The sequence below is a fragment of the Crinia signifera genome, chromosome 1 (assembly GCF_055691185.1).
Source record: "Crinia signifera chromosome 1, ASM5569118v1, whole genome shotgun sequence".
NCBI lineage: Eukaryota > Metazoa > Chordata > Amphibia > Anura > Myobatrachidae > Crinia > Crinia signifera.
In genome coordinates, this window is record NC_139217.1 from 305590656 (window position 1) to 305604708 (window position 14053).

At 45.1% G+C, this 14053-nt stretch overlaps 1 protein-coding gene across 1 annotated transcript in view; it reads left to right on the forward strand.

Moving 5' to 3' along the window:
* The window catches only part of LOC146078323 (cytochrome P450 1A1-like), a 37588-nt gene that overhangs the window by 10826 nt on the left and 12709 nt on the right, over nucleotides 1–14053 (forward strand). Inside the window, exon 3 of the mRNA XM_083186099.1 lies at nucleotides 7622–7745. Coding sequence (XP_083042225.1) covers nucleotides 7622–7745 — 124 coding nt within the window. The remainder of the gene's footprint in view (nucleotides 1–7621; nucleotides 7746–14053) is intronic.

Sequence of the window (14053 nt, forward strand, 5' to 3'; positions counted from 1 at the left end):
CACTGACTCCATTGAGTCACCCGGGCAGATGTCTGTGGCTTCACCTGTGGCCGCCGCGTTCGAAGGAGCGAGTTAGGCCCGCTCCAGCCCCGATGCAGCCAGGTCTTAGGGATGGACAATGGGTGAGTGATCGTCAGGGGGTTACTCAAGAGGATGATCTGACTAATGGGCCTAACTAAGTAAGAGCCCCTATCTGCTGGCACCAGGTCAATGACGGGAGTGCGAACCAGTCACAGGCACAAGAGACAGACTGGGGAATCTCCAAACAACGGGTATAACACATACAGCGAATCCCCAAAAGCAACCCAATACAGAACCGGGAGCCCTGCCTAACAAGGAACTGGAATGATGGGCAGAGGGTAACAGAGAAATGTACACTGGAAACCACCAGAGAAATAGGCAGGCTAAGCCCACGGCGGGGCAAAGTCCAGAACCCCCAACTTAAACTATGGGCTGAGCAGCCCCAAAAACGAAAGAAATCGGCAAGCCGCCGAGTAAAAAGCGAGATATACCAGGCTCCACTGGAGCACTTAAGTGACCCACGGAAAGGAGATAACAGTGGATCAGGGCCAGGCACGGAAGCAGAGCTGCAGACTTAATGGGACCCAGAAGGAGATGACGGAACTGGGAGCTGAGCTGCAGAGGATATATCCTGAGATCCAAACAGGAGACCAGAACAAGGGACCAGGTAGCGTAGCTGAGAGCTGACAGAGAGTTCCCTGCACAGGAAGCAGGAAATAAACACTGGTAACAGGAAGCTATCACTGGCAGGATTCCACAGGTCAGCATGCCTTATCAAGGCCTCAGGTGATTGATAACACCTGGTGGATATCCAGGCAGCTCCCAAGCGAGTGCTAAATGAGCTAATTACCTCACAGCCTTGTGAATAATTGCTCACAGAATATTGAGCTGATGTGGCACAGACCTGCCACTGGAGGCCACCAGTGAGTCAAATGCTGGACACAAACTGAACAGAAAACCAAAGCAGACTGAACCCTAAATCCTTATTCCCAACACCACCATTGAACAAGGGGACAAATTCAGATCTGAATGAATGGGTCTGAATCGGCCCCATTATTTTCTATCACATCCCTTCTGTGTTCTGTCAGTCAAATCCCCCGCCTCTGTGTCACTCTGTCACCCCCGTGTTCTGTCACCCTCCCCCCAGGTGTTCTGTCACTATCACACCCCTCTCTGTTTTCTGTCACCCCCTTTTGTGTTCTGTCAGACCCCCCCCCCCTCCTCCCTGGTCTGTGATCACCACCCTTCTGTGTTCTGTCATGCCCCCTTTGTGTTTGTGGGGTGCTAGATGTGGCACAATGTGTTAAGGGCATTATTGTGTGAGACAGAATGTGTAAGGGGCATTACTGTGTGTGACATAAGGCATAAAAGGAATTACTGTGTGGCATAATGGGCGGGATTCTCCAATAACCCCCACCGAATGTCGCCGGCATTTGCATTGTTAAAAATTGCATATGCAGTAACATATGCGATTATTAACTCAAAGGCGATGACCGGCGATGTGCAGTGGGTTCCCCCCTCCCTCCCTGCACCCTTACCTGGCTGTAAGGACACAGTTTCCTCCTCCCTGCACCCGGAAGCTATGCAGGGAGGGGGAGGTCACTGGTCCAGGCAGCACAGCAGGAGGCTGCCCGGACACAGGTGAGGGGAGGGCAGAGCGGATCGATGGGGGCGCGCGGGGCGGCGGGGACGCGAAGGGAAGCCCATAGGCTTCCATGGGGTTACGCCATATAGAACTGGCGTACCCCCGCAGCGAAGCCCCGGCGGTGGGGCTTTGCTGCATATGAAGATGCGGTAAAAACCCGAAAACAGGGTTTTTACTGCATTTTTAGTTTGGTGAATCTCACCCACTGTGTTAAAAGGGGCATTTCTGTGTGGCATAATGTATAAGGGTCACTACTGTTGTGTTTCATAATGTGCATAAAGGGTACTACAGTGTGGCATAATGGAATAAGGGGCACTGCCATGTGGTGTAATCTGACTGAAGGGTGGGAGGTAGGGCGCAAATTTATATTTTGCAGGGGGGCGCCGAACACCCTAGCACCGGCCCTGCATCTTCCCCGCCTGCAGTGCACATGGTTTTGCCCATTTTGAGAACAATTTGTTACTGCGATCAGATCTGAATAAGGGCCTGAATGCTAAAGGACTGCATATGATGTAGTTGCCGAGGGATTCACATGCAAGGCTGCATGCGATACCTCAGAGTAGTGTATGGGGGGCCTATAGAAATAAGGGGTTTTTTTGTATGCAATCAATCCTAGAAAGTTCCTTCTAAAAATATTTTAACGAGGATACAGATGTGTCCTTATACATCTCACTTCAGTACACCACGCAGTGGGAGATAACTAGTGAACTAACAGGTCACGTTTAACTGTGCTATTCATAGGTGTCTATTTTGCAGACAAAAAGGCATCTTAGTCATGACTAGGATACACCAAAAGACTATGCTGATTAATTTAATATGCATACTGGTGAATACAAGTCAGGTTGTTCTGCATTTTCAGTAAAAAAGTTGACCGATGTTAGCAGTGTCTCAAGGGACCTGAGGTCCAAGAAAGACTGTTAGGCGCAACTGCAGCTATGATGTATGAGAACACATCTGATATTAATATATAAATACAGTCAAAGCATGTTTATTTTATAGAAGGATTAACCAATGAATCTGGTAGATTGTGGAGACTGAAGAAAATGTTAAATAATTATTGCACTATCCAATTGATAATTGTTGGTCTGTTTATTAACAATTTTTGCAGCCAAAACTCCAAAAACTAAGACTTTAAAAAAAAAAGGGGGGTTTCGGGTGGTATCACACAGACTGTAGGTGCCAAAATCAGGGGCTATTACATTTGGCTGTATAATTCCTCGTTAGTATAATAAATGTTCCTCAGGACTCTTCTCAGGTGTTTTGTTCTGGTTCTGGTTGATATAGTAGATCTACAGGGGGAAATTTAATAGGATGAGGGATTCAGAAAGTGAGAGATTTGGTAAGAAGTCACCAGTTTTTTAAAGCGGCAATTATTTACACTGCAAAACCAGTTTGATTTTGAAGTGTAAATGATTGTCGCTTTAAAAAAAATTTAGATTTCTTACCGAATCTCCCACTTTCTGGGGGAAATTTACTAAGGTGAATTCGTAGAAAAAAATTGTATTTTCATAGGAAAATACGACTTTCTTTGTCATATTCGTATTTTTGGCATTTACAATGGCAAAAATACGATTTTTTTGTGTTCGTATTGATGGGATATTCGTATTTGTATTTACAAATACGAATAAATACTCCATCGATAGAATACGACAGAAATCACCATTCAAAAGTATGGTGATTCCTGGTTTACTAAGCGGCCGTTAATTGGCGTAAAACGGCTGCGAATGGCCGGCCAAATACGGCAGGAAAATACACTTAATTTTCCTGTCGTATTTGGCTGTAGCCTGCACGATCAGTCAGATCCGTGCAGGCTTCAGTGTTAAAAAAAATAGATAAATAAATAATTTAATAATAAAAATAAAAAAACGGCGTGGGCCCCCCCCCCCCTCCAGGACTTACTTGACCAGGCTGAAGCCTGGTGCTGTCCCCGGTGAGCCTGGGCTGTGGTCACCAGGCTGATTCCACTGTAAAAAAAAAGAATAAACTATTGTTTAATACTGTGGAACTATGAGTCCCAGCAAGCCTCCCCCGCATGCTGGGACTTGGAGAACCACAAGTCCCAGCATGAGGGCATTAAAGGGCCCACTGGCACTTGTAGTTCCACAGTATTAAAAATAGCAAAATAAACACACACACACTGACACATAAAAAATAAAACTTTAATACATCCAAAGCCCACACATACAGATACTTACCTATCTTGATCCCGTTGATAGGTCCCTGGGTCCGGGGTCCAGTGCTCCATGGTCCTTGGTCCGGGGCCTTGGTTCCTGGGTCCGGGGCTGCAGAGTCCTGAGTCCAGGGCCTTGGTTCCTAGGTCTGGGGCTGCAGAGTTCGGGGCCTTGGTTCCTGGGTCTGGGGCTGCAGAGTCCGGGGACTTGGTTCCTGGGTCCAGGGCTGCCGAGTCCGGGGTCCGGGGCCTTGGTTCCTGGGTCCGGGGCTGCAGATTCCGGGGTCCGGGGCTGCAGAGTCCGGGGTCCGGAGCTGGTCCGGGGTCTGGGGCTCCAGGATCCGAAGAAATCCATAGGGGGACCTGTGGAAGAAAATCCAAATCACCAAGGTCCTCCGGTGAAGATCTGTCCTCTTCTGTCCGACGTAGTCCAGGTCTTCAGAGAATAACAAACACTGACTATTCCGGCCGGTACCCGCGACGGACTGAGGAGAGACGCAGATGTTTTATCTTCCGCACCTCTCCTCCAAATGATTCTATTGGCTGCCTAGTGGCCAATCAGGAGCCAAGAAAGTCAGCTCCTGATTGGCCTCTATTCGAAAGAGAGGCGCAGAAGATGAAACATCTGCATCTCTCCCTAGTCCGTCGCGGGTACCGGATAGAATAGTCGGGTGTTTGTTATTTTCTGAAGACCTGGACTATGTCAGACAGAAGAGGACATGATCTTCGCCGGATGACCTTGGTGAGTTGGATTTTCTTCCACAGGTCCCCCTATGGATTTCTTTGGATCCTGGAGCCCCGGACTCTGCAGTCCTAGAGCCCCGGACCAGCCCCGGACCCAGGAACCAAGGCCCCGGACACAGAACTCTGCAGTCCCGGACCCAGGAACCAAGACCCAGGAAAGTGGAGCACTATCAAGATAGGTAAGTATCAGTATGTGTGGGCTTTGGATGTATTAAAGTTTTATTTTTCATGTGTCAGTGTGTGTGTTTATTTTACTATTTTTAATACTGTGGAACTACAAGTGCCAGCGAGCCCTTTAATGCCCTGCATGCTGGGGGAGGCTTGCTGGGACTCATAGTTCCACAGTATTAAACAATAGTTTATTCTTTTTTTTACACCAGATCATCAGCCCGGTGACCACAGCCCAGGGTCACCAGGGACAGCACCAGGCTTCAGCCTGGTCAGGTAAGTCCTGGAGGTGGGGAACCCCTTATTGGGGGGGTGGGCACTCCCCCAGGACCCCTGGCCAGGCTGAGACTTGTATAAAAAGTCTCCCCCGGCTGTGGCATTACCCTGCTGGCTGGTTTGGCCTGGGGCTGGTTCTTAAAATATGGGGGACCACTAGTAATTTTGTCCCCGTATTTTGGGAACCAGCCCCGGCCCGGCCCCCTGCTGGTTACGGCTGTGGGGGGGACCCCACACCGTTTTTTTTTATTTATTTATTTTCTTTTTTTTACACATTGCAGCCTGCACGGATCTGACTGATCCGTGCAGACTGCCTGTACGAATTTGTATTAGCGGCCATATATACAGCCGCTAACACGAATCATTACGACATTGGAGGGTTACAAAGCAGTCGTATTTGACTGATTTGTAAATTCCCCTCCGGACCGGAACACAAATTTGCATACGGCTGAAACAGCCGTATGCAGTCATATTCATTCGTATTAAGAATACGAATACGATATATCATATTCATATTTTTTGTAAATTTCCCCCTCTGAATCAATTATCCAATTAAATTTAACCCACAGTGTCTAGATCTGGGGTAGCCAACTCCAGTCCTCGAGAGCTACCAACAGTTAATGTTTACCAGATCTCTTCACAGAACCACAAGTGAAGTAATTAGCTCCACCTGTGGATCTTTTAAATTGTGTTAGTGAGTAATGAGTGCACCTGTTCAGAAGCTACTGTAGGTTGTCTGGAAAATGTGTACTGTTGGTAACTCACGAGGACTGGTGTTGGCTACCACTGGTCTAGATAGACAGTCAAGTCGACAGGTCAAAAGGTTTGCACACCAATTTGTTGTGTTATATTGTTTTAAGGGACCCCAGTTTCTATATATAGGTGTTGGGGGTGCCGTTCCTCACAGTCAATGGTATACAGTTTTGTAAAGAAAAGAGGGAGGGACTGTTTGAGTGGGAACGCACTGGCAGTTTTTATTTAAAATATAACTTTTATTAGGTTATTTTTAAGATTTCCTATTTATCAATGCAGGAACTAGAACAACAGTGAAAAATAGAGGTAAAATCACATACATAGACATATACATTCAGTGTGTTTTTAAGAAAATAAAGAATAGTGTGACACAAGGACCAGTCCAGTAAATGCTTGTGTTATAGCTTGTCAGGTAGATTGTATCAGTGTTTCATCCCCGCACTGTGGCCCTTATTCTGGTTGGTGCGGTCAGAGCCGCACACGGGGCTCCGACCGCACAAACCAAGGGCCGCCCACCGGACGGATCGCCACGGCCGTCCGTACACGGACGGCTGGCGATCCGCACAAAAATGGTGGAGGCTACGCCTCCACCATGGTGGGAGCTGCCCCCTGCCTTCGATGGTCGACGACCATCGAAGGCAGGCCCGCACGCCGCGGCAGCTCCCGCAAGCTCAGACCACACGGACAATCGTCCGTGTGGGAGCTTGTAAGGGGGCTGAAAGCTGACATCCGGCGACGTCAGCTTTCCGCCCCCATGTCATGGTAATGAGGGCGTCATGCCCTCATTACCATGCATACGCCCCGCGTTTTCATGGGAACGCCCATGAAACGCGGGGCGTACACATAGGGAAATGAGGGGCTGAAGCCCCTCACGCCCCTATACGCCCCCTTTGCGGCGGACGAAATCCGTCTGCGGCGAAGGGGGCTGCACATGCGCAGAATGACCTCTGCGCATGTGCAGACAAAAAACATCGGCGGTACGGCCGCACGCGGGCCGTACCGCACGATTCTGAATAAGGGCCACAGTGTGTGTAGTGTGTGTCAATTGTGGTACTGAGGCAGATGGTTCACTGATCCACAAAAATAAATGAGGTAAATCAAGGGTTTGCCTTGTAATTTGTAGTTATTATATTAGTGTTTTTTTCAGTGCCATCTGCTGGTCATTGGTGGTATTGCCTACTATATTTTTTTGTTAGCAGGTAGAGAGACAGGTGTAAATTGCCGACATGTGAGGCATATATCTATCAGGGTTAGGGGAGTATTGGTTTAGAAACCCACTGCTGGGCTCTTTCCCAAATAGGTCCCCTAGTAACCTTGCCTCACTGGGATCACTTAATACAGTACTAATATAGGTTACAATAAATCAAAATCACATTTCTATTTCAAGCTAACAAGCATTCTGGTATTGGTCTGTGACAACACATGTGTTTCACTGTCTAAGAACCAGTGCGTTCCCCCTCAAATTTTTGTACCTAGCAGGTCAATCTATGAAGAGTAAACCTTCTTGTTTTGTTTAAAATTAATTTAGCAAACTACTGTATACTACTGAGTGACTCAGAGGCATAACTCTGGGAGGCAATGGAGTCATCTGCCACCATGCTCCTGCTCCCAAGGGGGCACCTCTCCTCTGCAAGTTTGAATCAGTTAATTGAAAGCTGTCCATATCACATCTGTGGCCAACTCCCCCTCCTAATAGAACCATAGACATCACACAAGCATACATATATTTATATAAGATGCTTTCTGTGTATGTGGGAGGCAGTGGGGCACCAATATTTATCTTGCCTCTGGGCAACTATCTTCTGTATACATTATTGCATTATGACTTCTGTTTCTGTTTGCAGAATAACATCAGAGATATCACCGATGCCCTTATACACTTGTGCAATAACAGAAATGTTGAAGATAAACATCATAAATTAAGTGATGTGCAGATAATATCCACCGTGAATGACATCTTTGGTGGAGGTGAGCTTTTCTCTTTATTCTGGAAATGCATTGCTACGATCCAGGTCTAAATCAGATCTCAGCTTGAGACCCCAAGTTGTGAAATTAATTGAGTTCATATTGATCTTTGGTCTGGGCCTAGATTAGGGATGTGCAACAGGCCACTGTTTGCCTTTTGGGTTCTGATTACCTACTGGTTTTCAGTTGTAATGGGTTTTTCCAAAACATCCCCTCAAGGTTTTGGGTTCTGTTTTTTTTTTTTTTTTAAAGCATAAAAAAAATGCTAAAATCACAGAATTTTTTTTTTTTTTTTCTCTCCTACGCTGTTATTAACTTCAACAGCATTAATCTCCACTCATTTCCAGTCTATTCTGAACACCTCATAAAATAGTTTTTGGGCCAAAAGGTTGCACTGAGGTAGCTGGATGACTATGATAAACGACACAAGTGGGCGGCACAAACATTGGACTGATACGGCACACTTAGTAGCACCCCTGGACTGATACAGAACACAGCATCACCCCTGGACTGATACAGCACACTTGGCAGCATCCCATGAATTATATGTTTGACTTGGCTAGCCCCAGGAATTATTTGGTAGACTTGGCTCACCCCTGGACTGATAAGGCAACCTTAGCATCACCCCTGGACAAATACAGCACACTTGGCAGCACCCCGTGAATTATATGATACACTTAGCTCACCCCAGGAATTATGTGTCACACATGCGGACACCCCACCCTGACCTGATACAGCACACATAGAATTATATGGCACAGATGGTGGCACCCCTGGACTGATACGGAACACATGGTGGCAGACATGGAATTATACGGCAGACATGGCTAAATTCCTGCAGTAAAAAAAGAAAAACTTTTATTCTTTTAATTAAAAAAAGAGCAGCACACCTGGAATTATATGGCAGATTCAGCAACACCTCATTAATTATACAGCCCACTTGGCTCACCCCTTTACTGATACAGCACATTTAACAGCCCTTGCAGTAAAAAGAATAAAGAAACACCTTTTTTTTCTTTTCATTAAAAATAGGGCAGCTCCCCTGGACTGATATGGGACACATGGCGGCACCCATGGAATTATACGGCACACATGCGGGCACCAATGGACTGATGCGGGACACATGGGGGCCCCCATGGAATTATACGGCACACATGTGGGAACCCCTGGACTGATACAGTACACATGCATGTACCCCTAGAGTAATACAGCACACATGCAGGCACCCTGAACTTATACTGATACACTGGCAGCAGTAATTTAAAAAAAATGTAGTAAGACGAAAATGCGGTAAAACCCAAGTTTTAACGCATTTTCAAATGTAATAATACCCGGCCGCTGTGTCATTGCAGGGCAGGGTATCGAAGGTGGCGATACCCTATAGAAGCCTATGGGCTTCTATCGTCGCCCACTGCCCACCGTCCACCACAGACTCCTACCCCCCTCCCCATCCTCCGTGCTGCTCCTCCTCCCCAAGCAGCATGTCACAGCCAGGGATGTCCTTCTGGCTGCAAGGGGGAGGAGCAGATGCCGGGTACCACCGCAGAGCCAAGGAGGTGACGGAGACCACATCAGTGGTACCGCGGGGGGCTTCCGTCACCACACAGCGAGGCTAGCCGCATATCTTAGTACATATGGTCTAGCATCGCAGCGGGGGTGTGGTGAGGGACAGCAATGTATGTTAATACATCACGACCTATCCCTTAATACCTTCTACAGCCCTTAGTACATTTGTATTGTCACAGCATAGTATTGCAATGGGCTAATGGGCTATGGACAAGGCACACACTGCTGGGCTCATGCTCATAGTGTTGGTCCTTCCTACATAATGCCTGACACCAGGAGTAATGCAGCCCTAATCCCAGTGCACTGCACCATCATACTTTATGCTAGTACTAAGGGTCATGTGGTTGGAGTTGCTGTCACTGCTGCTGCATTGGTTATACAGTTAATGCATTTGGACAGGGCCATCTTTAAAGTTTGTTTCTTTTTTATTGTACATAATACATTTGTGCCATGATCGGTACAATGTGCTGCATTTCATATTATAGTGCAGGAGTTGGAGAATGTGCACTCTCTTGATAATGCTGGGATAAATCAGTGTATGCATATCTAATAGAGAGGCCCTACTCTGTATTTAATATTGCTAGATGGAACAGAGTGATGTCCTCAGACCATAAACTATGAATGTGTGTTTAATAAACAGAGACAGCCCAAACCAATTGTATGCCCTAGGCAAGATTCCAGCAAATGCCCCCTAGTAATGCCGCTACAGAGCCAGCCCTATCAATTCTAAGATGCATACACCCTAGTAGGGAGATGCAGGTCACTAGGGAGAATGTAGTGAAGCAGTAGCTAAAGAAAACTGAGACACAGGGTGCTAGGGAGGATGTAGTCAGGCGCAGGGAGCAATAGGGAGGGAGTAAGGAGATGCAGCACTATAAGAGTGGGTAAAAAATTGGAAAATGAGGTTCAGTGCTGATAAATGCAAGGTAATGCATCTTTGGGGACATAACCAGTGTGCTAATTATAACCTAACATAACAAGTATAGTAAATGGTAGGTTATTGTAGCGCAATGCAGCCTAAAATCACAATTCCTAAAATGTCACCCACATTTCTAAACATATATCCATACAAAAATTAGGAACATAAATATCAAGGAACAATGTATACTTAAATCTTTATGAAATTTTCTTCTAATGTGGAAAAATATTTCATGTGGCTGGTGGTATCCAGTCATGATGAAGAGTCTCTTGTGGAATTGGTGAATATAAAAAAAAAAAAAAACAACAGTGATTAGAAGGTTTTTTTGTGCAAATATTTAAGGAAGTGCAGTCTTTTCAGGTTGAGGTGGAATATTCCAGTGTTGAGCAGTATGATATTGAAGCTCATAAAGGTTTATTTGGTATGACCTTGTGGTGTTCCTCTCCAAAACTGTTTTATAAGGGGCTGAGTCCTTCACAAGTGCTCAAAAAAAGGAAAAACCTACAAATCATGTGTAGAGCCATTATGTGATCCATAACTTATGATGGTAAGGTGCTGAACAAAAATTGACAGCATTCCTCACAAATGCATGGCAATGGTACATATATAAAGGTATCTTTGAATATGGACATACATGCACTCACTGTCATAACTGTTGTTTTCAAACCTATAAAGGTTTCTTTTTCATAAAGAGTTAAGTATACATGGCACCTTGATATTTATGTTTCTAATTTTTGTATGGATATATGTTTAGAAATATGGGTGACACTTTAGGAATTGTGATTTTTTAGGGCTGCATTGCACCAGGATAACACTACCATTTACTTGTTACATTTTTTCAACAGAATACTAGCCTGTATCTAGAATACAATTCTGGGACCCGCATTATAAAAAGGACATCCTAGAACTGAAAAAAAGTCCAAAGAAGAGCAACAAACCTAATAAAGCGTTTGAAGGATTTAAGATATGAGGTCAGATTGAACAAATTGGGATTATATACACTAGAAAAGAGATGTTTAAAGGGAGACATGCTAAACATGTACAAATATATCAGGGGCCAATATAAGGAACTGTCAGGCAACCATTTCACTTTGAGGAAGGACTCTAGGACATGTAGGCATACATTTAGACTAGAGGAAAGAAGATTTTGTTTCCTTAGAATTTATTTATTATTATTTATTAACAGTTTCTTATATAGCGCAGGAAAACATTTTGTATGGTAAGGGCAGCCACATTTATTTATTTATTTACAGTTTCTTATATAGCACAGCAGATTCCGTTGCGCTTTACAATAGTAGACAGTGATAAGACAAACTGGGTTACAACAGACAGACTTGGGGGTTAGAGGGCCCTGCTGCAAGCTTACAATCTATAGGGATATAGGGGGGAAACACAAGGACAGGCACCAGTAATAGCATAGCAGTTACAAGTCCAGAAGGGAAGCTATATAATACATAAGTGCCTCGGAGGGTTATGCATGTAGAACTTAAATATGATAGGCTTGCCTGATATATTGCCTGATATTGTGGATAGCCACATTGTAGAACTCTCTTCCTGGAGAGGTGGTGTTGGCAGACACAATAAATACATTTAAAATAAGGTTGGACAAAAATCTATTGGGTAAAAACATCCAGGGGTACTAACGACAATCCTAATCTTTCTTTAAATAAATCAGAATACACAATAATTAATAAGAGATGAGGCAAATGGATCATACACACTAACATAGGCGAATCTAGGGGGTGGTCCGGGGGTGCACCGGACCATCCATTAGCCCATTTTGTAGCTGAGGGATGGGGCTTTTTTTTTTTTTATTTCTTAACTGTAATTTCATGACTGTTTATGTTCTTTGAGGGCAGATTTCTCTAGAAACAAACAGCCCAGGTTCACGGGACCAAAATCATTTGAAGCCAACTCAAAAGTTCTTCAATATGATACTGGTCTCATGTAAATGGGTCAGTTGGTCCCGAAGATATAGCTGGTTGGTTAAAGGGGGGTAGGGAGAGGGGAGTGGTTGTCTCTCCCCCTCACACCAGAAAATGCAGGGACTAGGCTGGTGTATAAGGGGTCAGCCTGGGAATGTCCCTGCATGATCCTGGGACCATATTGCCGGGTAAATCTCTGCATTTTCCGTTGTGAAAGGGGTATTATTTCAAAACAGCCAAGACCTGCAGTGCTCTGAATACAACCGGGCAGCAACCTGCTCTCTGTCCAGCTGTCAATGACTGTCACCCCTGCAGCTTCCGCTCCAATTCTTCTCCCCGTTTTCACCTCAGCCTGCCCCCCCCCCCTTTAATCATGTGGTGCCGGTGCCCGGCGTGCTCACCCGACGTCACGCACAACAACAGTGCCCATAATATTTAAAATGTCCACTCGGCTAGAGGGGACACCAGGAGGGGAGTGGGAGCGTGCTCTGCGCTGCGCTCTGCTCCTCTCCCCATAGAAGCAGCTGTACCGCTCTCCATCTCTCCCTGCAGCAGCAGCGAAGGTTTATATAAAAATTTACAGTAAGTGGCACTTTTGGGGGCATTGCTTAAGGGACGCTACAAGTGGGGGCATTACACATAATGTGTGGCTTAATGTGTAAGGGGCATTACGGTGTGCAGCATCATGTGCAAGGGGCATTATGTGTGCAGCATCATGTGTAAGGGGCATTATGTGTGCAGCATCATGTTTAATGGGTACTATGGTGTGCAGCATCATGTGTAATGGGTACTATGGTGTGCTGCATCATGTGTAATGGGTACTATGGTGTGCGGCATCATGTGTAATGGGTACTATGGTGTCATCAAGCAAGAACCCCCTAGCAATGAGCACGTAGGTAAGCAGCACTTATGTGGCAAATATGTAATGGGCATTACGGTTTGTTATATAGCATGTAATGGGCATCATGATGTGTGGCACAATGTGTAATGGGCATTATGGTGTGTGGCCTTATGTGTAATTGGCATTACGGCGTGTGGCTTTATGTGTAATGGGTATTACGGAGTTTGCTAAAATGTGTAATGGGCATTACTGTGTATGTTCTAAAGTGTAATACCACACCCATTTTTGTGATGCCACGCCTCCTTCACATGAGGCCACGCCCCGTTTTTTTCACGAGCGTCTGCGCCGCGCAAAGGTCCCCCTGCTGGTGTTTCTAAATATGGGACCACCCATTACCATAATTCTAGATTCGCCTATGCACACTAACCAAGGTTGGACTCGATGGGCACACGTCTTTTTTTTCCTTAACTACTATGTAACTATGTAGCACAAATGCAAGAAAAGGGCTATCGCACCAGGACTTATTGGGGGAAATTTACTAAGAATACGAATATGAAAAATGGTATTCATATTCTTAATACGAATGGATACGAATGCTGTTTTAGCAGTATGCAAATTCGTATTCGGGAGTAAAAATTTACTAATCGGTCGTATTTGACTGATTATTATATTTCACTGGCGTATCCATTCGCATATTTTCTGATCCAAATTCGTATTTTAAATACAAATTCGTATTTTAAAATACAAATTCGTATTAGCAGCCTGCACGGATCAGTCAGATCCATGCAGGCTTCAGTGTGTAAAATAAATAAATAAATAAAAAATAAAACGGCGTGGGGTCCCTACCCACGGCTATAACCAGCACTGGTGCTGGTTTTAAAAAATCACAGAAAATTTTGCATAGTATGTATCAGTATGTATGGGCTCTGTGTGTATTAAAGTTTTATTTTAATAGTGTCAGTGTGCTTTTATTTAATTTTTATTTTCAATACGGCCGCTTAATAAATTAGGAATCACCATTCTTTTGAATGAAGATTCCTATTCGTATTTTCTGATGGCG